Source organism: Oryctolagus cuniculus, chromosome 3 (assembly GCF_051225735.1).
Source record: "Oryctolagus cuniculus isolate XC-2025 breed Fujian yellow rabbit chromosome 3, ASM5122573v1, whole genome shotgun sequence".
NCBI lineage: Eukaryota > Metazoa > Chordata > Mammalia > Lagomorpha > Leporidae > Oryctolagus > Oryctolagus cuniculus.
In genome coordinates, this window is record NC_142869.1 from 101,978,226 (window position 1) to 102,003,248 (window position 25,023).

Consider the following 25,023-nt stretch of genomic DNA (forward strand, 5'->3'; position numbering starts at 1 on the left):
ATAACAATCCCCAAATTTTTATCTCAAGAAGCAAAGACTGGAAATGGCACCCATCACACCATCATGGCTAAACTCATTGCCATATGGAAGAGAACAAGAAAACCCTTCCAGATAAAAAAAATCAAAAATTTGTATTTCTTGTATCAGGATTGTTTTTCTATATACATGTGGAAAACGAAAGTATGTAGTTTGCTATGTAGATCCAATATTTGGGGAAGAAACAATACTCTACATAAAATGCATCAGATTTATATAAAATAATGATTATTTTTATAGATTGTATATGTATGTGTATATATATATATACACATACACACACACAAACACACTGGCTTAAAGAGTTGTACAGCTGACTTAACCATTGTTGAGAAAAGTAGATATTTGGAATCATTTTCCAGAGAGATTAAAGAATTCAGACCCTATTTCATTTGAAATGGAAGTCCCAAATTTACTGATAAATGGCTTCATTATACTAATTGCCTCTTCTTTATTTCCATAGTTTGTCACTGTGCCAGGGGGAAATTATATTGGTCTTAAAGGATTTGTTCTTCGAATGGCCATGTAGGTCACAACACAAAAACTTACCTAGTTGATGGCAAATTTATTATTTAATGATTTGTCCCCAGCGTCTTTCTGGTTGCTGTATTTAAAATCATTGGTCTATAATTACTACCCTTTATGCATATGCATGCACATATATCTCATTTATAGTCTTCAGACACATTTTTCATTCAAATATTCAAAAAGCATGGTTATTTAAAGACTCTGTGATAGCAGAGAGCAATTCCTCAAGTATCTGTAAGCCCATTTGTACAATGAACGTTTGAAAAATAATGTTAGAGGTTTACAGTTGACATTTGGGAAACCATTTAGTAACTCAGAAGAATAATTGGATGGTAAGACATTTTTCAGGCATTACACATTTTGAATGACCTTATGGTTAAAACACTCATGATGTAGTTGAATGTCCTTAAGTTTCATTTCATTGTCTCTCAACTTTGTGACTTTATTTAGTTGGGTATCTTAAACAGTATCTTGATAGAGGACTTAGGTTCAAGTATAGTTGTGAAGAAACAATAATCACAATCCAAGGTAATATGATTTGATAACAAGATTGCATATTCACTGGGTATAAGGATTTAATGAGATGAAATGGGTAGGAAAGTGAAGAAAAAGAGTAAAGATTGTAATAGGCCATTTCCACAAATATTTCATGAAATACTTTAAAAATGCTTTAAGGTATATGCTCTTTAATGTTATTTTAATACATTTCTCCTATTTAGGTTAGTAAATTATTCTGAAGAATACTGGTACTCTTCTATACCCATGATTATAATTCAGGAAATATTGGTGTAATATGATCCTAGTAGATATATTGATACCTTTTATAATGGATAGTGTTTTTCTTATTTTCTGTCCATAGAAAACGATACCATCTACTGGACAGACATGGGCTTCAATAAAATTAGCCGAGCTAAAAGAGATCAAACATGGAAAGAAGATATCATTACCAATGGCTTGGGAAGAGTAGAAGGGATAGCTGTTGACTGGATTGCTGGTATAATTTGTTGCTTTTTCCCTTTGTTTCACACCTACTTTGTTAGGCACTCACATTACTAAATATAAATTCTGTCCCTGATTCAATAGTCTTTTTTTTTGGAACTTTCAGCCACAGGGGTAAATAGTCTTTTTTGCTTTTGGCTCCACTTTTTCTAATGCTTTTGAGCTTTTGGATGAGTGTTTTTATGTAGAATTAGATTACGTGGTGTTAACTTCCACCAGATCTCCTGAGAGATCCACAAAGCAGGTAAACAAAAGTGTTAGAAGTTCTCTTTTGCCTGAAGTCAGTAGGAAGTTAAAATACCTTGTTTAGGGAGGGAAAGTTTCAAATCATCTTTTACTCTTTGTGTAGCATTATATGATTTAAACCACAGGTAGGTGAGATTAGGATTGGAAGTATTTGCATATTAGTTTATTTTCAGCTTTCTCCTTATGGAACACGCATATTAAAACAGGAATGTAGGAAGAAAATAATTTATTGATGGTTATGCAACTACTCAGATATTTGGTTTTAGCCATGATTAGTAAATTAATTTATTCCTCACAACTGTATTATAAACATTTCTACATTTTTCCTAGGTAACATATATTGGACAGATCATGGATTCAACTTAATTGAAGTTGCAAGACTCAATGGCTCTTTCCGTTATGTTATTATTTCTCAAGGCCTGGATCAACCAAGATCTATAGCTGTGCATCCAGAGAAAGGGTAATTTTAAGGTTTACATGTATCTTCTTTTCAAGTGAATTTTCTTCAGTTCTACTGAAAAAAAACTATATTAATATTTATTTTAATTTACAATGTCTGGGGAAAAACCCTCCAAAATACCTTACCTAAGCAGAAAAAAAATTGATTTCACTTCATTTATGTATATTTTAGTAGGTATTTGTTTAGGTTGCATTTATTATGCATATTTATTTTACCTCTATGTCCAAATAAGGACACAAATATATTTCCATATAGTCAGTTTGGAGTTCTGTCCTAGAACTGTTTATATAATTAAGTATTCAATGATTTGTTAGATGATTGAAATAGCTGTTGGTAGCCAAACCTCTTCACCCATATATCTAAGATTCAATTATTATTTGTGTGTTTAACATTACCAAATTAACACATTTTTCCAAGTTTCTTCTTTTTCATTTTCCTCCTTTCTCTTTCTTGAGTTGCAGGTAAGTTGTTTACTTGTCTTCTTCACAGGTCATTGGGGAAGTTTCATGGACACACACAAAGTACATACATACAAAATCATAGTGAATTCACCCTGCTAAGTCTTGTTGATTCTTTTCTTCTAAATAATTCTATTATCAATGTACTGTTCTCCTTCTTCACTGCCTCCACTTTAACAGATTGTTATTCTCTTAAACATACACAGTAATTCTTCAGTTGGTTTCAAGAAACGGGAGAGTGATTTGTTTTTAAATTTGTAAATTTGTTTACTTAAAACATTTCAAAGAATTTCCATTGCCTTTTGTAGAAAATCCAAAATTTCCAATGTAGTCCTCCTTAATCAGGGTCTGTGTATATATTTGATCTCATAAGCTGTTATAGACTGTAAAAACACTCTTAGTATTTTTCTAAAATGTATCTTAACCTCTTTTATTCCCAGTCTGCACATCTCCCCTTTACCTGCAATCATCCTCTCGTTATTTGTAATGTGCTAAATTTCATTTTTCCTTCTAAGGCTTTAAGAATGAATTAGGTGATACTATGACCCTGAAGCACCTAATACTTTTATTTCAATAATTGGGGTGCATTAAAATTTATTTATATTCATTTGCCTCATTGCTCTACTTTTCCTTCGAGTGGATAATACCTTTATTCTTCTCTGTCCTTTAACTCTGTGAGAGGAAGAGCTACGTGTGCTTGATCCATTTCTCTATCTGCAGTGCTCAGTATAGTGGCTGTTAAAGAATAATTGGTGACCATTAACTACTTTCTCATAAATAATAATTTGGAAGCCTTCCTGTTTTAAAGACCTTGGTTTTTCCTCACTCTTTTGCTTCTTGCATTACTGGTGTGACTTAAGTTTTAAAAGAGAAGACATTTCTATGTAATGGAATGGCTCTGCCTCTCAGAGATGAATAAAAGAGAATCCATGGTAGTGGAATAAAAGTGTGTGAGAAACAAGTTTAAGGAACACTGATTTAGAATAAAATTAGATATATCTATACATAACATACAAAATCAACTCTCCATCAAACTGGAATCTTCCCCATTTGTTAAGTGTTGTATACACTTTTTCCAATATTAACACTTGTTTCATTTTTTGACAAGTGCTCTACAGCCAGATTATACAATTTGTACAACAAAAAAGAAGAAAAGTTTAATAGAAGTGAGACAAAAAATGCAAATTTGTCACATTTCAACTGAAATCTAAAATTATAATATAAACATAAAAAAGTGTGTTAGGATTATTCTAGGTTATAAGTAATGTAATTTGGCTATGGTGTGGTAAGTATATGAATTTCCTTTTTCCTACTTTTTTGTGATTAAAAATTTATTTTAACATTTATCAATTTTTAACATCCTGCCATATTCATATGCAGATATTGTATATATATATATATAAACATATATACATATATATGTACTATATTTTCTTTAAAAAAGGAATACTGATGTCATATCCTTTGACATTCCTGACAATGATCATAAAATGAGATAAATGGTGCATTGTCATGTAGAGGTCATAATTCATTGAAGACAATACTTTTATCTATATATCAAATCATATAACATTCACACTATTTTTATACTCTCTCTATAGTATAAAATTCCACATATGAGAAAAAAATGTGATATTTGTCTTTCTGTCTCTGGCTTATTTCACTTAGCGTAATGATCTGAAGTTCTATCTATTTCATTGTAAATGTCAGGATTTTATGCCTATATTTTTTTCTTGGATAAGTGCATTCTGAATGTAAAATATTTCTGGCACTGATTCAATCACTCAATTCCTTTTTTATTTAATTTCTTCACATCTTTTCCCATAAGCTTATATTTTGACCTTATGCTTGATGTTTTTGCCTCATTGCTATAGTATTTGATATTTCATCAGGCAGCATTTTTGCAGTTAAGGAGAATGTGTGTTAGGATAAATCACCGTTTCCTTGCTAACCTGCATTATTTCATTTGAGAAAGAAAGGTGCTAGTTGTAAGTGCTTTGTTTTTCCTTAGCCAGTAGTGGGTTACATTCTCATCCTTTCTCCAAAGATGAGAGAGCATCTTGACATATTTAGACAAGTTACAATTCATCATCTAGTGGTAGGGTGAAATCTCCAACCAAGGAATACACAAGGGGTCTTCAAAAGTTCATGAGAAATACATAGTTTGAAAAAACTGTTTGTGGATTTCAAAAGAAATTTTGTAATTATTTTTCCTATTAAGGGTACAGATTTCATGTATTTTATATACACAGTTTTAAGAAGAAATTTATAATTCCTGCTCCTTCCTTTTTTTATTCTTCTTTAAATTTTTGCAATGACATAATTTCTTTTATTATAATTATTTTTTAAATGAAGGCAGAGTTACAGAGAGGTAGAGGCAGAAAGAGAGAGAGAAAGAGAGTGGTCACTGATTTCATACATAAGAATGTTAATTGTTAACAACAAGAGTCACTGTGCACTAGCTCTCCATGTAGGACCTGTGTCCTCAATGAGTGTATTGAGAGATAATTGTAAAATCATTTCTCAAACAGTTTTTTTTTCTGTGTGTGTGCAAATTGTTGAAATCTTTACTTATTATAGAGTTGGTCTTCTGTGTACAAAGTTAATTAAAAGTGAATCTTAATGGAGAATGGGACTGGCAAGGGGAGAGGAGGAGGAGAGTTGGGAGTATGGGTGGGGGTCTGATATGATGGAAAGAATAAATATATTCCTAAAGCTGTGCTTATGAAATTTGTATTCCTTAAAAAACAAATTAAAGAACAAAAAAGAGAGAGACGTCTTTCATCCACCAGTGTACTTCCCAAATGGCTGCTACAGCTGGAGCTTGGCTGATCTGAACCCAGGAGCCAGAAGCTCCTTCCAGGTCTTCCACATGGGTGCCGGGGCCTCAGCACTTGGGCCATCTTCCACTACTTTCCAGGGGCAATATCACAGAGCTGGATTGGAAGTGGAGCAGCCAGTCTCTAACTGGTGCCCATACAGGATGATGCTTGCACTGCAGGCAGCAGTTTTTATCCACTATGCCACAGCCCTGGCCCCAGAATGACAGACATTCAATTGACTTTATAATCACAAACTTAATCCTCCACTAAATAAAGAATTGAACAAGTAGTAAGTTTTATATATCAAAGGGGAAAGGGGGAGAGAGACAGAGACAGAGAGACAGAGAGAGAGAAAGGACAGAGAGAGAGAGAATGACAGAACTCTCCTACTTGTTTGGCAAATGACCATAATGGCTAGAACATCGTTGAGTCCAAAGCTTGGAGCCAGCAGCTAAATCTAGGTCTCCCAAATTTGTGTCAGGAACCAGATCATTTGGGCCATCACTGCTGCCTCCCAGGGACTGTTTTAGCAGAAAGCTGCCTTCAGGGACTTGAGTCAAGAAACAAACCCAGGAACTTTGATGTGAGATACACACAGCTTAACTGCTAGATTAAAGGTCTGCTCCTGCGGATATTTTTTATACCAAAATAAACTTTTAACTCCAATTTTTTTCCACAAATTTTTGAATTTACCTTGTACCCTGGGTGTCTAAATTAACTGTTTCTAGTTCTAGGTTGCTCTTTAGAAGATAGATTTTTTTCAAAGAGACATTATGAAGCTAAAGAAAACCAATTGGCACTATTCTGATCTCATTTTATCTAAATGTTAAGGGCTCTGCAATGTATATAACTAGACATGACCTCACTCCTGAACCCTACATTTTTAAGTCATTTTTCATATTGAACATTTTCATTTAGAAACCTGTGCCAGATTGCATTTTTCATGGTGATTGCAATGTTTGGTGTTTCAAAGGCATTTTCTAAATAAGGTGACATTAAAATTTACCAGAATTCATATTGAACCCTTTTTCCACACCCTTGAATCTGACCAAACCTGAGATATTAGTGCATCTGATGTGATGTAACTTTTGGCACATCATTAAAATAAATAAAACATCAATCTGATTATCTTGGAATGGTCCAAGAAACCAGTTATTCTTCTGTGAGGAAGCCAAGCAGCCCTACAAAGAAGACACATGTGGTTACTCCAACCAAGTTTCGTAGCTAAAGGCCTAGCAGACAACCAGTACAAATTGCCAAGCATGTTGAACAAACAGGTAAACCTTGAAATGATGCCCGTCCCTAACTCTATTTTTAAAATATTTATATCAGGTGAATTAATTTCAGGTATTTCATTTATAGAGATTAAGGAGCATATCTCCTGATCACACTCCCATCCTCCCTCCACCTTCTTTTCTCGTTCTTATAATTTTTACAATGACATATTTTTGGTTTATTTTATAACAATGAGCTTAACTCTCCATTAAGTAAAAACTTCAACAAATCAAGAAGAAAAAGAAAAAAAATCATTATTCCTAATAGGAATAGTTTCTTTCCTTTTTTTTTTTTTTTTTTTTTTTGACAGGCAGAGTGGACAGTGAGAGAGAGAGACAGAGAGAAAGGTCTTCCTTTTGCCGTTGGTTGGTTCACCCTCCAATGGCCGCCGCAGCCAGTGCACTGCGGCCGGCGCACCGTGCTGATCCGGCAGGAGCCAGGTGCTTCTCCTGGTCTCCCATGCGGGTGCAGGGCCCAAGCACTTGGGCCATCCTCCACTGTACTCCCGGGCCATAGCAGAGAGCTGGCCTGGAAGAGGGGCAACCGGGACAGAATCTGTCACCCTGACCAGGACTAGAACCTGGTATGCCGGTGCCACAGGTGGAAGATTAGCCTAGTGAGCTGTAGCGCTGGCCAGGAATAGTTTCATTTTATTGATCCTTTATATAGTTTTTTGTTTCAATTTTGTTTATTCTCTAATTTTAACTATTTATTTCTTCCTACTATTTTGGTGTTTAGATTGTTGTTGGTTTTCTAGGTCCTTGATGTGTATTTGTAGCTAATTTATTGGTGACCTTCCAATGTATTGATGTAGAATTTTTTTTTCCGTTTTTTAATGAAGGAATTAATTGATATATATGTCCCTCTTAACACTGCTTTTCTGTATCCCCTAAGTTTTGATATATTGTATTATTGTCTTCACTCATTTCAGGGAATTTTTTATTTCCCTTTTGATTTCTTTTATGGCTCACTATTCATTCAGGAGCGTATTATTTGTGTGTTTGCATATTTTCGAGAGATTCTTCAGTTTTTAATTTCCAATGACATTCCGTAGTGGTCAGAAAAGATGACTGTTTTGATTTCAGATTTTTTTTTTAATTTGCTGAGACTTGCTTTTTGCCTAGAGAATGTTCCTTAAACAGATTAGAAGGATGCTTATTCTGTAACTGTGTGATGAAGTGTTCTGTAGATATCATTTAGGTCCATTTGGTCATAGGGTCGTTTTGCTCTGTTGTTTCTTTGTTTATTTTCTTTCTAGTTGATCTGTCCATTAATGAAAATATGGTGTTGAAGTTCCCCATCCCTATTGTATTGGAGTCTATGCCTCCCTTTGATGAATGTAAATTTGTTTTAAATAGCCATGTTCCCTTACATTGGGTGAATATACATTTATTTTAGTCACATCTTTCTGTTGAATTGATCTCTTAATCATTACATAGTGCCCTTCTTTGTCTCTTAACAGTTTTTGTGATAAAGTCTATTTTGTCTGCTATTAGGATGCCTATGTCTGATAATTTTTGCTTTCTGTTAACACTGAATATCTTTTTTCTATCATTTCACTTTCCATCATGCATCTTTGTTGATTGTCTATTGTTAAGGCTTTCCACTGTATTTCTTATTTGACATATTTAATTCTTCATTTCTAATATTTCAGGGTGATTTCTCTTCAATATGTATCTTACAGGAGATTTTTTTTAATCCATGTCATGGATAGATTCCTTTAACTTAGGAATTTGTTTCTCATTGCTTTTGAGTAACCCTGTGATCATTCTTTTGAATTTTTTTCAGGAATTTCTTCAATCCCTTTGAGGGAATAATATGTTCCTTGTTCATGTGTCTTGATTTTCTATGTTTATTTTTAGGCATTTGTGGTAATACTTGTTGGTTTTCTCCTCTGATGGAATTCATATTTGAAATATGCCCCTGTGGCTTAGTGGAAAGTCTGTGCTCCTTCAGTGAATATTCAGAGGCATGTTCTGGGAGGGTTGATGGAGCTTTGGTCAGTCCTTGGGTATGGTACAAGAATCCAGGGTGACAACCATGTTGGGCATGGTAGATCTCCCCTGTTGACAGTAGGGGGGATGATATGATTATGTCTGCTTGTGTGATCACTACCTCACTGCCTCTCTGCCAAAGTGATGACTGTCCAGGGCTAGTACACAGTGGCTATATACACCACACACACATTCACAAGAACCACACAATGAGTCTCTGCCATCCTCAGTTTGAATACAGAACCCTCTGCAATGACCATCTCATGCACTCAGGGAATTCTGAGCCTCTGAAGCCAGACACAGTGATTGCTCAGAGACCCAGCTACACTCCATGTCCTGTTGTGCAATCACAGAATTCCCATAGTCATAGCATGCAAGGATCTCACAGTCACAGGGAGCAGGGATCCACTCTCAACTGAGGCGTTCCCAGAGCCAGCTGCTTGTTGGAGTTCCACCTTGGCAGTTTGAGTTTAGGTGCCAGTGACATAGAGGGGAGGGGAGCACCAAACATACTTGAGTTGGTGCCCTGCACATGGCCAATCCTCCAGGCCAGATTCAAAGTCAGTGGGGATCTTGGATTTATCCCTCATGTAAAATCTCCTAATCACACACCCTTATGTAAAATCCCCTAGTCACACATGTGCAAGACACAGCAGCTTGTACTGGCCTTTTAGGATAGTCTGTCTTCCCTACTGTTTGCTAACTCTTATATCACTCCAACATTGTTGCCACTATAGTTGATGTGTAGAAGCGATGAGTCCTACCTCTCAAACTCTGCTCAAATTAAAAATTCCTGAGCAAATAAATTGTTATTACTTTAAACCTCTAAGTTTGTTGTAGTTTGTTATACAACTATAGATAACTGGAACATGATCCTTTAGAATTACAGCTTTAATATGACCCAAGTTACACTGAATATTCATTTACAATTATAACTTCTTCATAATTCATGACAATTCTATTCTGACAGTTGCTTAGACAAATCATCTGCTATTTTCTTTGGTGTCTTTTTCTTTGTCTCTCTCTTTCAAAAATATGTTAGGAAATCCTATTACAATGGAATTCAAAATGCATTCATACTTTCCCTACCTTTAATAATTTTCATTGCTACCACCAAAACCTTAGCCAAAATCATCTGTTGCCAGAACTGCTGAGCTGTGGGTTGGTATTTTCTACTCTTGTGCTCCTGTAAGCTGTTCTTCATCTAATAAATAGAATGATATTCCTTCTGAAATATAAGTAGCTTATATCATGTCATATTGCTCAAAACAGAACCCCCTTACCTGTGTTTAAAAGTTTACATTAAACCTAGAGTGTTTTTTTTTTTTTTTATTTAACAGAAAAGGAAACAATTGGCAATTTCAAACATATTACTCTCAAGCTGAGATATAGGAGAGTTGGTTTTTTTTAGATTCTAAATATTTGCTATTCTCTATGTGTGTATGTACTGTTTTGTTTTCTTTATTATAACTAAATACCTGAGACTGAGTAATGCGTAAAATAAGGAGGTTTATGTAGTTCATGGCTTTGGAAGCTGAAATCTAAAATCAGGAGGACCTAGTTGCTTGTTCTTGGAAAAGGCCTTCTGACAACACTGCAATATGGTGAATACCATCATGGTGGAAGCACTTGTGAAAGGAAGGAGTCACAAGCCCAGACAGGAAGCTAGACAAAATGGAGAAATTACACCCACTCACTCTCTCAATAACTTACTACACAAGACCAGCATTAATTCCTTCCTAGGGTGAAGCTTGGATGACATGTTTACCTTCCACTAGGCCCCAGCTCTTGAGGATCCACCACTAAAGCTTGCTATACTTGGGACCAAGCTTCCAGCACCTGAGACTGTGGGCAACACACTCAAATCATATCCAAACTATATGCATATATGTTTTGCCTATAATATGCATACATATATGGTGTTAAATATTATAGAACTTAATAAACAAAAATATAAAACATAAGAGAAAATAATTTTAAGAGTTTCAAATTAAAATGATAATAATAAGTTAAAAATTAAAGATGTAAGTGCAAAATAGAACAAATAATAGGATAAAGTACTGGAAAAACACTGGGTATGGAGGTTTATAACAATGTCTTGAGTTGTAATGGATTTGTCATGTATGGTCTCTTGCCTACCCTGCAAGTCACTGCATATTAAGACTAGGGAAGGGGTTATAATGTTATTTAAGTCCAAGACTAAAACTCAAGACTCAGTTGAATTTGTCCAGACCATAACTGAAAACTTGAAATAACAAATTTTCCTCCATAGATGATGGTGTTCTAAAAATTCACTTAAATTATAGTTGATAATCATTAATATATAATTATAGATTCATATGTAAGTTCATTTTGGGGGCGTCATAGTGTCTTCCTTGTTCTTGTTACCTCGGCTTTTGCATTTGTCATATTGGAGATATTCTTTGGTTTTTTTTCTCCTTATACTGTGACTCTAGATTAAGAGGACTGTCTGCTTTTGATGAATCCTTAGAGGCTGTGATGGGTGTGGCCAGAGAGCTCTGGTTCTACAAGGTTAAGGGTGTGCCAAAGGTGATTCACCCCAATTGTTCTCTTGCTCGCTGTCGCTCTTTTTTTTTTTTTGACTCAGTTGGGAAGTAATTCCACTCAGCTGAGTGAAATTGAGAGTAGTTGATGTATGAAATCTGGCCAGTGGGTATTCGTTTGCTTACCAGAGTCAGGTTTTTCTGCTTGGCTAATGAGAGACACCTGCTTTACATATGCAAAATGGCGTGCGCTGCTTTACTTTACTTATGTAAAATGGCACCTGCTCTTTGTCTTGCTCGGCTTTGTAAGGTGAGTGGAGAGAGAGGCTAAAGGTCCATGCAGGTTCCCCTTATTTATTCGATTTTTTCTCTCCTCCAGCCAGCCTGGTGAACTTTCCCCAATGGGGTTTCAGGCCTTGTTCTCTACAGGCTTTTTCTGCCTTTCCCTGCCAATGTCTCAGGTTACCGAGAGGTTTTTAGCTCACCTCCCCTTCTGGCGCTGGCGCGCAGACTCTGCGGCTCCAGTGGGTCCAGCGGGTCTGGTGGCCCTGGCGGCTCCCGTGGCTCAGCTTCCATGCGGTGGGCAACCTTGCTTTCCCCCTAGGGCCTCCGAGTTACAGCCACTAGATCCGGAAGAGTTTCCTCTGCAGTTTTTCCCTGATCCTTTTCCTGAGGCTACCGTAACTCCACTTTTATTAAACTATCTTTTCCCGGACTGTCGGTGTGCGCCCTCACTATTCTGCCATCTTGGCTCCACCCTCAGATTTATATGTAAGTTCAATCAATTTATTGATGGTGAATAGTTATTCTAATCTCAGAATCATATATAATTCAGTGTCACATAATTCCATAGATACATGAGAAGGACATGTTTAGTTTTTTCTAATAAGAATTTCAACGCATCACATCTGCAAGAAGCCCAACACTGCATTTGTTTGTACAGACCTTCTTGGGCCTGGCCTATTATAGATTCAGCTTAACAAGCCTCTTGCTGCTGCTTGTCAGTCTGTCATTATCTTTTTTCATTTCTTGTTGAAACCTTTTTTTCCTCAAGTATCTCTTTTTCCACATCCATCTTAGCATTTAACTATATCTACTTTTCTCTATGGTATTGAAAGAATTGGGCAAGGGAACCTTCATGTCCTCCACTTTTTTAGTCCATTTAGTCAATGAATGTTTGTTGAGTGCTAGGTACTATGAACCAGAACATGTCATCATCCCTCCTTGACCTCTTCAGCCTCCAATTCAGTACATCTTGACAAAATACTAGTGCAGATGAAACGCACTGGTACACACTGTGAAGTACGATTACATGAATAAGATGGTATCTCTTCACAGTGAAGTTTTGTTTAAAGCACAGGTGTGATCAAGTATAAAATTTCAGTTATAGAAATTGTCTCATTTTGTGAAGATTAATTTTCAAGCATGGAAAAACTAATGCATCTATTTCAAATGTCACATCCAAATCTGATGTGGAAGGGACAGATTTTCATGTAGCTACCAAAAGTTACCTTGTATTTAAAGAAAAACAGTGATAGCATATGACTAGAGAGGTATTTCAGGTGGGGATAGTTTCAGCAATAGTAATGATTAGTACAGGCCTTGTGGAGGAGTCTTGAAAGAGAATGAGGTATCTGAAATGAAACAAGGATATATATGAAGAAAAATAGCATAATCCAAGAATTGGTAGTGGTAAAGCAAAGGCCATTAACAACACTACAGCTTAGGACACACATGTAGATGATGTGACTGGACAATAACTTGCAGCAATAAAATAGACATAAGAGTTCCTTACTTTTTAAAGAAATTGCTGTGCTGACACCATCTCGAGTTTACAAGTGGAATCAAATCAGCTCTGTCCTCTTTCTCCTAAGCTTTTTCTTTATCCCCAAACAACTGTTGTAAGGTGAGATCAGAAGTATAAGTTTATTGACATTGTGGAATTCTTAGTGATTTTAGTAATTCTCTTCCTTTTCCAATATACTTCCCATTTCAAGAGAAAACAGGTCACAATTTGAGGAAGGGAAGATAATTTTAAAATGCATGTGAGATTTAAGATTGTATTTAGAAAGATTTAGTGTTTTCTCTTTGAAAATAAATCTTAATTAAGAATGGTATACTGTTCATTCAATGATAACTGACAGAGAATTTATTTTTTTTCCTAAAACAGCAGTGTGGAAAACAGACACTCAGTGAAGCATAGAGGAATCAGTAGTTGGAGAACTATAATGTCACTTCTTACATATTCCAACAGAGTTCAGACAGACGCTAGAGTAAACCATGATAAAAAGTGAGGTCATCCAAGAAAGAGCATAGGGAAAGGATATCTATGGATAAACATGAAGAATGTTTCTGGTTAGGAAGAGAGATGATTGAGGGAGGGAGAAAGAAAAATGTGAACAGAGAGATTGATTGGTTTTGAGTCCTCAGAAAGTTGCTGTATCATGGAAGGGTAAAGAGAAGAGAATTTTAGGAAGAGAGTGTGCTACAAAAGGGTCAGAAAAGAGAAAAACAGAACAAAACACGCAATTGGTGATCAGATATTTCTTGTTATCAATTTGAGGAGGCTGCTATAGTCAGAAGTCAAATATAAAGGAAAAAGATGGTCAGGGAGTATAGCTTGCATGTATAGACTACATTGACAGAAATTCAACCAGTGAAGGAAAAGAGATAAGACTAGGGAGTAAGAAGAGAAGATAGTATTGTATGGGAGAGTTTTCTTCATATGTGAATGAGGGGTCCTGCACATAGTCATAGGGAAGAAGCTGGTAGATAGGAAGAGGGTAAAAATTAGTGCCAGGAGGAGACAAACTCCAGGGAGTATAGGTGACACTTTGACAAGGAAAAAGCAACAAGATGAAATTGGAAGAATATTAGAAAGCAGACAGACAAGATTTGTGCTTTACTTTAAGTGTTGTAGCAGCAAATCTTGTAATGAAAATTCACTTCAAGAAATGAAAGAAGTGTTATTAGAAAGAAGAGCTTCAGAAGTGTTCCATTTGAGCAAACTCCAGGACTCTGACTGATTTTTTGGGGGAAATCTGGAGTTTAAATTTCACCTCAAATCAAGGGAACTTGGTTTTCAGGCTTTCAAAGTCATCCATTGGATAAGGGCCACCCTGTGGAATTGTAACATTCCCACAATTCTGGCTCTCAGCACTTGTGAGAGAAGACAAAATTGGCAATTGTAAGGGGTTACTTGTGAGTTAGGAGTCAATATGTGAGGCTTGGAAGTTAGTGATAGAACCATGCGAAACGAGGAGCAGGAGACGAGAATATGTGTAGAGAGATAAGGTTCAACAGCCATAAAAGATAAAGACTGCTCTATAAAAGAGGATGATTTCAGAATCAGTGAAATTGGAAGTAGACTATTTTCATTTGGCAATTAGGGTTAATGCATGGTCTGTCTTATGTGAGGCAGACACAGAAAAGAGATATAGGTCCCAGGAACAATAAAAAATGAGCAACTGTGAACTGAGATATTTACAGCATCATCAACATGCGTCATAAAGTTCCTAAGTGTATTAGCCACAGAGGGGTAAACTAGGGAATGCATCAGTCAGTGATAAAGCAATTTAAAAAATTGGGTGGGTAATAGCGATAGAGTGATGATGTGATGGAATGAGAAAACGTTATGTGTCAATTCAGGTTGTGAATGAGTAAAAACACCAAAGAGAAAGGTTCTACCTTTTTTCTTGTTTGAAATGTCTTGCCCACTTTTCTTCTGCATACAGTGGCATCTCTTTTTCAGATACCTCACATGCAATTACCATGCCCTTTAATTCTTTCTTCTTTAACTTGTACTTTTGACGAAGTCTTCCTTTTGCTTTCAAGAGGCCAGGGCTTTACACTAATTGCTTTGACATAGGAAGAAATATTTCAATATTATTTATCTTCACTTCTGAAAAGCATTCCTTAAATGTGAGTTAAGACTCATAGTTAACTATATTATCATGTTTGCAGTTAAAAGCCAACATGCCTATTTTAATTTAAACTTAATTGAGGGAATATTTCAGTGCTTGGGAAATATTTGTAATAAATCTCCATATGCTTGTCTACATGTTTTTTGACTTGAGATCAGAGAAAAGTCTTAAAGATTAAGTCTGTGTAAAATTATTTGAACATTGATTTCCAAGCAATATTACATAGACATCTGTGTCAAAATTCATACTACAGGAATACAGTATAGCATTTTAATATTCTCTTTGTACTTAAACATGGCAGGTGGTGTTGCCAAGGGAAAAGGTGAGCCATAATGGAGTAAATTAGCTGAATCCAAGTTGTAAATGTCCTTTGAAAAGTGAGCATAAAGCCCGATTTTGAACAATGAAGACTTGAGGTCTTTTAAAATGTAGCCAAATCCAAATGCAAAGAACAAATCATGTATGCATTTAGTTCAGTTTTGAGAATCATTTTCTTACCTCCTTTGACTTTTCTTCTTCATTTTTTTTTTTTGCTTAAGCATTGTTCCCTTTTAGGAAAATTGAAATGTAACAGTTTTTTTGTATGCTGAAACATAATTTTTTATCACCAACAAAAAATTGTAGGAAATCACATTATGATGATGAAAAATGTAGTAAACTCCTCGTAGTACATTATCTCTAAGTGAAAAACTGGCTATCTCATGCCATAGTTCCTGAATTTGAATCCTGGCTTTGCTCTTGATTCTAGCTTCCTGCTAATGCACACTCTGGGAGAAAGCAGGTCAAGGCTGAAGTGATTGGGACCCTGCTACCAACATGAGAGACTTGGACTGAATTCCTGGGTCTCAGCTTCCATCTGCCCCTACTCTGTTAGTTATGGACATTTTCAGAGTGAAGCAGCATGTTGAGAGTGAGCCAGAAGATTGCAATTCTCTGTTCTCTCAAGTAACAAATAGATGAAACTTAATTTTGAAAAGCAAGCTGCAATGAATATCACCAACCAAATGTGTCTTTCAGAGCATAGTGTTTCTATACTCTTTTTTTTAGCACAGTGCTCTCCTATCTGTATTTGATTTTTTATTTACAAACTTTTTAAAGCAATGATAATACTTTTAGGACTTAAACAGTGAATCAATATTGTCATGTAATACTTTCTCAAAACAAATTACACATAAATAAAGAAAAAGAAAATGTAAAGAAATCCTCATAGGAATAGAGAAAGCTGTACATTTGTTTTACACCTCATGGGGGAGGAAGGATGTCAATTCAGGTTCCAACTTTTATAATATTAAATGGCTTTGCTTGTGCCTTGAAAATGGAGATATAGACATGTGGTGTCTAAGGGATTCAGTTATTATGAATATTAAATAATACCAGTGTATATGCTAGGAAATTGAAAATTGCCAATAATTTCTTCTCAGATGAAAAGCTCCTGGTCATATAAAGCTAGCTGCAGTTGTGTTTCTTTGTCATCTTTCAGGTATAATCTCCTGGTGCTCTCCTTAAGAGAGGACACAGTGATAGTCTTGATTCTTATCTGGATGTAGTCAGCTGCCCAGACAAGGGGCTATATGATCTTCATTTTTAGGCTGGCAGGGAACATTTGGATGGCCTCAGATTTTCTTTAGCTTCTTTGATGAGGCATCCAAGTCATCCTCACTGAGGGAAGGCAAAGGACAAAGAAGAAATGTCAAGCTTATTGTAAAAAAAACAAACAAACAAAAACAAAAAAACAACTAAATTATAAGCTTCAGGAAATCAGTTTTACAGCTAGAAATTCTTAAATTGAAGGAAAATCATTGCTTCAATGTACTTACTTATCACTGCTATTCATATACATGGTGTCGCTCCCCCTCTTCGTGGAGGAACGACACAGGACCCTGCGCTGTTCTTTCGTCTGCTCGGCCCTCCCCGGGTTTGCTGCTGGTTCTTCCCGGGTTGGCTACTATCCCTTCCACCTCCGTGGAAGGGCAGTTCCCCCTGGCCACATTCCCCACTTCCGCAGGGGAGCGGCACACCGCCGGCCGGCTCTCTCGGGGGGCTGCACAGGTGTTCCCCTTAGATGTTCCCCTTAGATGTTCCCCTTAGATGTTCCTGGTGCATGCCGTCTCTCTCCTCCTTTATAGTCCTCCTCTGCCAATCCCAACTCGGCTGCCCACACGCCGAGTACGCTGCTCTCCTCCAATCAGTAGCAAGTCCTACAGTTTATTGGTTGAACTGGAGGCAGCTGTGCGGAAGCTGTTTACTTCTCTCCCAGCGCCATATTGTGGGAGAGCAGATGCATAGAATAAGTCTTAATTCCAGTAACTCAGTCCAGTCCGGGCTGCTCCCCACACATGGAGTGCTAGAATCCCAGTTAATACTGCGACCCTTTTGGAGGTTTGGACATGTCACTCTTCTCTTTCTTCCCCATGCACCTTTATTCTTCCCTCACCAAAATCAGACTTCTGGTATCAATGCTAGTTTTGTTTCTCAAGAATAAGTTCTTTGAATTTATTTGAGGACATATATATTAATTGCAATATATGTTTTTAGCTTAGATATATCTAATTGTGACAGAAAGTGGCTGTTTTCTTTACAAGCATAATTGCCCATGAAATTAATTCTGATAGCTGTGTAATTGACATATGATAAAAACAATAAATTCTTAGAATCCAGTAAGTTCATGCTATGCCCATGGGAATGCCAGTGTTACCCAATGTGATCTTTTTTCTGTCATTCTAGTCTAGGAAATTGGCTCAGGTATTCATTGTACCCTTTTCCTGACCAAAATTAAGAGACTGAATAAGACAGTAGAGATCTTTGTGTGAGATCTGACAGTTTTTCTGTAATTCTTCAAACCACTTTTGAAAGTCAATTTTAAGCATTATTTTTATTATTTTTTATTTTATTTATTTTTATTTTATTTATTGACAAATAGTAATTGTACATATTTATGGGGTACAGTGTAATATTTTGATACGTACATACATTTTAATGATCTTATTAGGATAATTAGCATCCATCACTTCATATATTTAAGGTTTTTGTAGTGTGAACATTCAAGAATCTTACTTCTAGCTATTTAGAAGAACATAGTATATTATTGTTTATTATTATTACCCTACTGTGCAATAGAACACCAACAGGATTGTTTTCACAATAAGAAAAAGAAAATATTTTTTTAATTCAATAAAAGTAAACCTTTCTGAGGTTTGACTTATCTATCTATATTTTTTGATGGAGTTAACTTTGGAGAAGAACTCAAGAATGGTGCATCTTTTGTGAGCACTTAGGCATTACTGAAGCTTATGATACACAGATAATGTCTTCCACTTAATACATTAAAGCAAGGTAAATCTTTGTGATCAAGTTTTACTATTAACTCTCATAATCCAACTCTTGCATGGGAGGTCTTGCATGGGATGTAAATGCACAGTGACTCCTGTTTTTTAGAAGTTAACACTCTTACGTACGAGGTCAGTGATCACCTAAGGCTCTTGACATGATCTGCTTAGGCTATGGAAGCTTTTTGAATCTACAAACTCCTACAGTATTGGGACAAGTACACAAGCAAAGTGGAAGTACTCTTCTCCCTTCAGAGAAAAGTACATCCTTCTTTGCTGATCACTTCTTTCTGTTGGGGTCTCACCCACAGAAGTCTTTCATGCAGGGCACTTGGCCACAGTGTTTTGACTTTCCATTCCTGACCCGCTCTAATTGGTTTTTCAGATAGACCAGAAGGCCTTTAGGGCTGATTCTGAGGTAAGAGTTAAACATTATTTTTCTAAATTCTGATTCTGGCAAGTTTATGTAAGTAAGGAATTTTTCACTTTAGCTTAACAAATATTGTAATTTACTATCCTGGAAAAATTCAGTTATATAGCATAACATTTGATTTTTGATAATTTTGAAAATTTTTGGATGTGGGACACTATTTTTCAGTGTTAGATTTATCAAGAAAACACTCCAAAGTCAATTTTCTTGACCATATCATACAATCCAATACATACTTCATAACTGCGAAGTTTGGTCTCAAATAGAGACACAAAATCAATAGTAATTCCATTACTGAATCTTCACTTCCATGGGATATCAAAAGCGGGCAACAAAAGATTTCTATCACTTAAAAGCATGTTTAGATATTAAGAATATATTCATTAAAGTTATTTAGATAAATTATTATCTTCAATGATGCTTCTCACTGCTGTTTTACAAGCATAAAAAGTGCTCTTTCCTAACATTTGGTTTATAAATCCCAAAGGACCTCAAGGTGCTAATTCTAAGATGCTCTGCTTTCACTCCAGGGAGTGATTTTAGCTTGTTTGTCAAAGGTTAGTTGGTTGTAGATGACAGAGTTAATTTCTGGGGATTCTTTCTATTCCATTGGTCCACATGTCTATTTTTCTACCCATACCAGATTGTTTTGAATTTAACAGCCCTGTATGGTATAGAAGGACCATACCTCAACACAATCAAGGCATTATATGATGAAACCACAACTGGAATCATATTGAATGGAGAAAAGCTGGAAACATTTCCACTGAGATCTATAACCATACAAGGATGCCTACTCTCACCATTACTATTCAGTATAGTTCCTGAAGTTTTAGCCAGTCATTAAGCAAGAAAAATATATTAATGGGATATATTAAATGTATTAGAGGGATAGAGATTGGAAAGGAGGAAGTCAAATTACCCCTGTTTGCACGTGACATGATCCTATGCATAAGGAAGCCAAAAGGCTCCTCTAAGAGATTATTGGAAGTCATGAGAATTTGGTAAAGTTGTGGGACATAAAATCAATACACAAAAATCAATTACTTTCATATATACAGACAATGCCCTGGCTGAGAAAGAACTTTTAATATCAATTCCATTCACAATATATAAATTTATATTGGAATAAATTTATCTAAGGATGTAGAAGATACATACAATAAAAATTAGAAAGAACTAGACAATACAAAAAAATAGAAAAATCTACCATGTTTGTGGATAGGAAAAATTAATATAAAATATTCATAATAACCAAACCAATTTACAGAATCAGTGTAATCCAAATCAAAATACCTATGACATTCAGCTCAGATCTAGAAAAAATGATCCTAAAATTCTTACGGAGTGGGTGGCATTTTGATACAGCAGGTAAATGTGCAGCCTACAATACTGGCATCTCATATAAGCATAGGTTCAAGTTCCAGCTGCTCCACTTTCAATATATATCCATGCTAATGGCCTGGGAAAAGCAACGACAGATGACGAAGGTGCTTGGGCCCATCACCCACATGGGAGACCTGGATGAAGGTCTTGGCTCCTGGCTTTGGCCTCACCAAGCACTGACAATCATGGCCATCTGGGGAGTGACCAGCATATGGAAGAGATCTCTGTGTGTCTTCTCTCTCTCTTTCTCCATCTCTCTCCCTCTCTCTCTGTAACTCTGATTTTCAAAATAAGTCAATAAATCCTTTTTAAAAATTCACATGGAAACACAAGAGACTCCAGATAGCAAAAGTAATCTTAAACAATAAAAACAAAACCAAAACATCACAATGCTAGGTTTCAAGACCTACCTCCCGTATGCTTCCAGTTTCTTGCTACTATGTACCCTGTGAGGCAGCAAGTAAAAACTCATGTACTTGGGTTCCTGCCACATGTATGGGAGACCTACACTGAGTCCTGTGCAATTGGTTCCAACATGGATAGAACTTCTCTGTAGTGGTCACTTGAAGAGTGAACCTGCGAATAGAAAATCTCTCTCCCCCTTCACATTTTAAGTAAATAAAAATTAATCATGGAAATAAAAATATGTAGAATAACTTTTAAGCATAATTGTGTTGACATGTCTACTGATGGAAGCCTCCTTTCATGAAAGTATTACAAATTTGAAACAACTAAGGTAGGACTATCTAGAAAATGAGAGATGTGTTTCTCAGTAATAAGATCTTTTTCATGTTTTCTTTTGTGTATGTAAGTACAGAAATTTCTTTTTGCATTTCTTATAGCTGAGGAACAAATAACATTTCACATAACAAACTGTTGCTGTGTTTTTTTTTTTTTTTTTTTTTTTTTTTTTTTTTTTTTTATGACAAGCAGGAGTGGACAGAGAGAGAGAGACAGAGAGAAAGGTCTTCCTTTGCCGTTGGTTCACCCTCCAATGGCCGCCGCGGCTGGCGTGCTGCAGCCGGCGCACTGCACTGATCCGATGGCAGGAACCAGGTACTTATCCTGGTCTCCCATGGGGTGCAGGGCCCAAGCACTTGGGCCATCCTCCACTGCACTCCCTGGCCACAGCAGAGAGCTGGCCTGGAAGAGGGGCAACTGGGACAGAATCCGGCGCCCTGACCGGGACTAGAACCCGGTGTGCCAGCGCCGCAAAGCGGAGGATTAGCCTAGTGAGCCAAGGCGCCGGCCTTTTCTTTCTGTTTGGTAAGTCAGTGCGCTTTAGAGGAAGCGGTGCTGACCTGGCTTAGTGAAGCCTGCATGTGGTTCTTGGCTTGTCCCTTTATTGACCATGCGGTTATGAAGTCTTAATTTGAATAGCTATGAGAATTAGGGCTACATAGGTGAAACGGCTTTTCTATATTACTCAAAATAATATTTTGTTACTTATTTAGAACATTTGAAAGCAAGTTACTCTTAAGCAAAAGTTTGTGCACATTTCCTTCCATATTTGAACCTTTTAGCATGTCAAAAGTACATGATAAAAATGAGATTGAGTAACTAAGCACGTGTGCATGCTAGTCTACAAAGTGCTTTCTTCACTGTAAAACATTCCCTGACATAAACATAATTTGTCCTTAAAAAGTTTAAATTCAGTCATAAATCTTATCTAGTAGTTATTTAAAACAATATTTTAATCCTAAAAGATTATCTGTAGATCTTAGAAATATTGACATTGATATAATTATAGATTTCTGTGCTTTCTATAATATGATCTTACCAATAAAATATTAGGTGCATTTCTTGCTTCTATGTTTTCTCTTTCTAATTTACAGAGATTATCAATATGAATGAAATTATCTTCAGGGCTAATAAAATTGAAATTCTAGCCTCACCTCTTTTCTGTCTGGTTATACAATTAATTTTATAAAGCATTTTTGGAAAAATATCAACTATTAATATGCATCAAGAGAATACAACATTTCTATATAGCTTATATATCTTTTCTAATAGCACATTATATATACAAATTACGACTGCAAGTCTTCAGTTTCTATCTGTGCAGTTTCACCGTCTCTTGTGTGTCTAGTCATTCATACATATGTATTCAAAGGTGCACAGAGTGCACAGCCATTTTTGTTAAACAAATGAATATGTTTAATGTATTTTTCTAAACTCTAGTCATTGGTATACTGATATTTATATAAAAGCTTCCATGGATATCACTTCAAATTAAAGAATGAATAATATTTAATAGCATGGATTTCTGTTTAACATATAAATGTCACATTTATTGGATAAATGAATGAATAAATACTTAAACTATGTATATTCCATTTATTTTACTTTTTATTTTTTGACTTGATTTTGGCATAACCCATATTTTCTTTTCATATTTTATTTTCTCCTACATTACACTATGCTTTATGAGATTACAAAAATAAAAATATATGCTTTTGTATGAAACATGTTTTAAGTTTGCTTCACATAATTTATATAATTTATAATAATAAACGTTCAGCAACCACAGGGAGAGAATTGAAAATTGTGATGCATTCGTATGTACATTCATAGATCAATGTTTTTCTACCACTTTAATTTTTGAAATTTTCTAATTATCTATTCTTGTAGCTGTAGTAGTGAATAAAATGAGAAAAGAGCCCAGTTCTGACTGAATTTACATTCTACCATGGGCAAAAATATTAATAATATATAACAATATAAAGAAATATCAGTATAAATTTTCACTCTAGTCCATGTAAAGAAACTTAGTATATGGTGCAATCACCTGGGAGGACACAGAATGCTTCTTGTAGGAAATGTGGGAGATATGACAAATAGGAGCACAGTACGCAAAAAGGTTGGAGAGGAGCCTTTCAGCAGGAAATAGAATGTACATAAGGTATTTTGGTAGGGTTTGAATCCATTCTCATGATTGCAATTGCTGGCTAAGCATTTTTCACAATGAAGATATTTGAATGCAAAAATAAATACATTTATAAATTAATTCCTGGTGTGTATTATTGTTCTGTTAGTGTCAGTGTTATTGCTGTTAATACTTTTTGTGTTTATCTGCATATTACTATAAACCAACAATTTAATTTCAGCTTCTTGTTCTGGACTGAATGGGGACAGATGCCGTGCATTGGAAAGGCTCGCTTAGATGGCTCAGAGAAGGTTGTCCTTGTAAGCATGGGGATAGCATGGCCAAATGGCATCTCCATTGACTATGAGGTCTGTTGGATTTCTTTTAAGTTTTCAAAATGAATTAACTGCCAACTTGCATCAGTCTACTTTTAGTGTTCCCTTATTTCTTTAATAAAGCAATCAAAACCAGGTTGTAATATTACTTTTCAATCGATCTTTAGGAAAACAAATTGTACTGGTGTGATGCTCGCACAGACAAGATAGAAAGAATTGACCTTGAGACTGGAGGGAATCGTGAGATGGTGCTGTCAGGGAGCAATGTGGATATGTTTTCAGTGGCAGTCTTTGGGGCTTACATCTACTGGTCTGACAGGTAATTTATTTTTTTCATAAGTATTTGAGTCTCAGACTGTTCTCTCCGTGCCAGTTGCTTTACCCTTGTAGATTTAGTCATTCCTTAGCAAGGTCAAAGGAAGGATCTCACGAAGCCATGCAGTTTACACAGAAGAGGCAGCTCTCTTGCTATTCCAGACTCGAAGCATTTCAATATCACAGACTATAGTGGCTTTCTTTCCCTTCCCATGGGTTACTCGTTATCTTTAACTTAAATGACAGTTTGTTTTAAGTTGTTGAAGACTGCTGATCATGTATGTTCAACTTCTTGGCAGAGCACATGCTAATGGGTCTGTCAGAAGGGGCCACAAGAACGACGCCACAGAAATGGTAACCATGAGGACTGGGCTTGGAGTCAACTTGAAGGAGGTGAAAGTCTTTAATCGAGTAAGAGAGAAAGGTCAGCATTCTTAAAGGAATTTATGATAAGCAGTTGTTTGCACCTATATGTTCCACACATTCAGTAAACTTTGTATACAAACTATTCAAAAAATTGTACTGAACTTGGACAGCCTTTTTTCTTGCCATATTTCAAATTATTTTAATAATGAGTGAACATAGCATTTACATTTTATTAAATATTATAAGCAACCTGGAGATGATAGAAAGTATAGGGGAAGATATAGGTTTATATTGAGCTATACCTCAATTATATCATTTTATATAAGAGACAGAAGCAACTGGGTAGTCTGGTACCTAATGAGGATCCTGGAACTAATCATCTACAGAGACCAAGGGATGTCGGTTTTATCTTATTTTCCTCTCTTTCTTTTATTTTTAAACATTTGTCAAACCTAAGTAATGGATAAAATCTCATATAAGGGTAATTTAAAATTTTCTTAAAATGGAATTAAAATGATACATTTAGTTTGGTGCAGAAAACTTTACATTTTAACCTTCTAATTTCTTATGGATGTCATATAAATATAATATCCATTAAAATGAATGCACAGGGGCCCACATTGTGGCACAGTAGGTTAAGATTCTGCTTGAGATGCCAACATTCAACATCATAGCACCAGTTTGAGTCCCAGCTGCTCATTTTCTGATCCAGCTCCCTACTACTGAACCTGGGAAAGCAGCAGAAGATGGCCCA

At 35.9% G+C, this 25,023-nt stretch overlaps 1 protein-coding gene across 4 annotated transcripts in view; it reads left to right on the plus strand.

Moving 5' to 3' along the window:
• The window catches only part of LRP1B (LDL receptor related protein 1B), a 2,138,546-nt gene that overhangs the window by 1,564,041 nt on the left and 549,482 nt on the right, over nucleotides 1–25,023 (plus strand). For all 4 annotated transcript variants that reach the window (XM_051849573.3, XM_070071546.2, XM_002712121.6 and 1 more), the window contains exons 36-40: nucleotides 1,424–1,558; nucleotides 2,140–2,269; nucleotides 23,495–23,621; nucleotides 23,756–23,907; nucleotides 24,203–24,327. In XM_051849573.3, coding sequence (XP_051705533.3) covers nucleotides 1,424–1,558; nucleotides 2,140–2,269; nucleotides 23,495–23,621; nucleotides 23,756–23,907; nucleotides 24,203–24,327 — 669 coding nt within the window. The remainder of the gene's footprint in view (nucleotides 1–1,423; nucleotides 1,559–2,139; nucleotides 2,270–23,494; nucleotides 23,622–23,755; nucleotides 23,908–24,202; nucleotides 24,328–25,023) is intronic.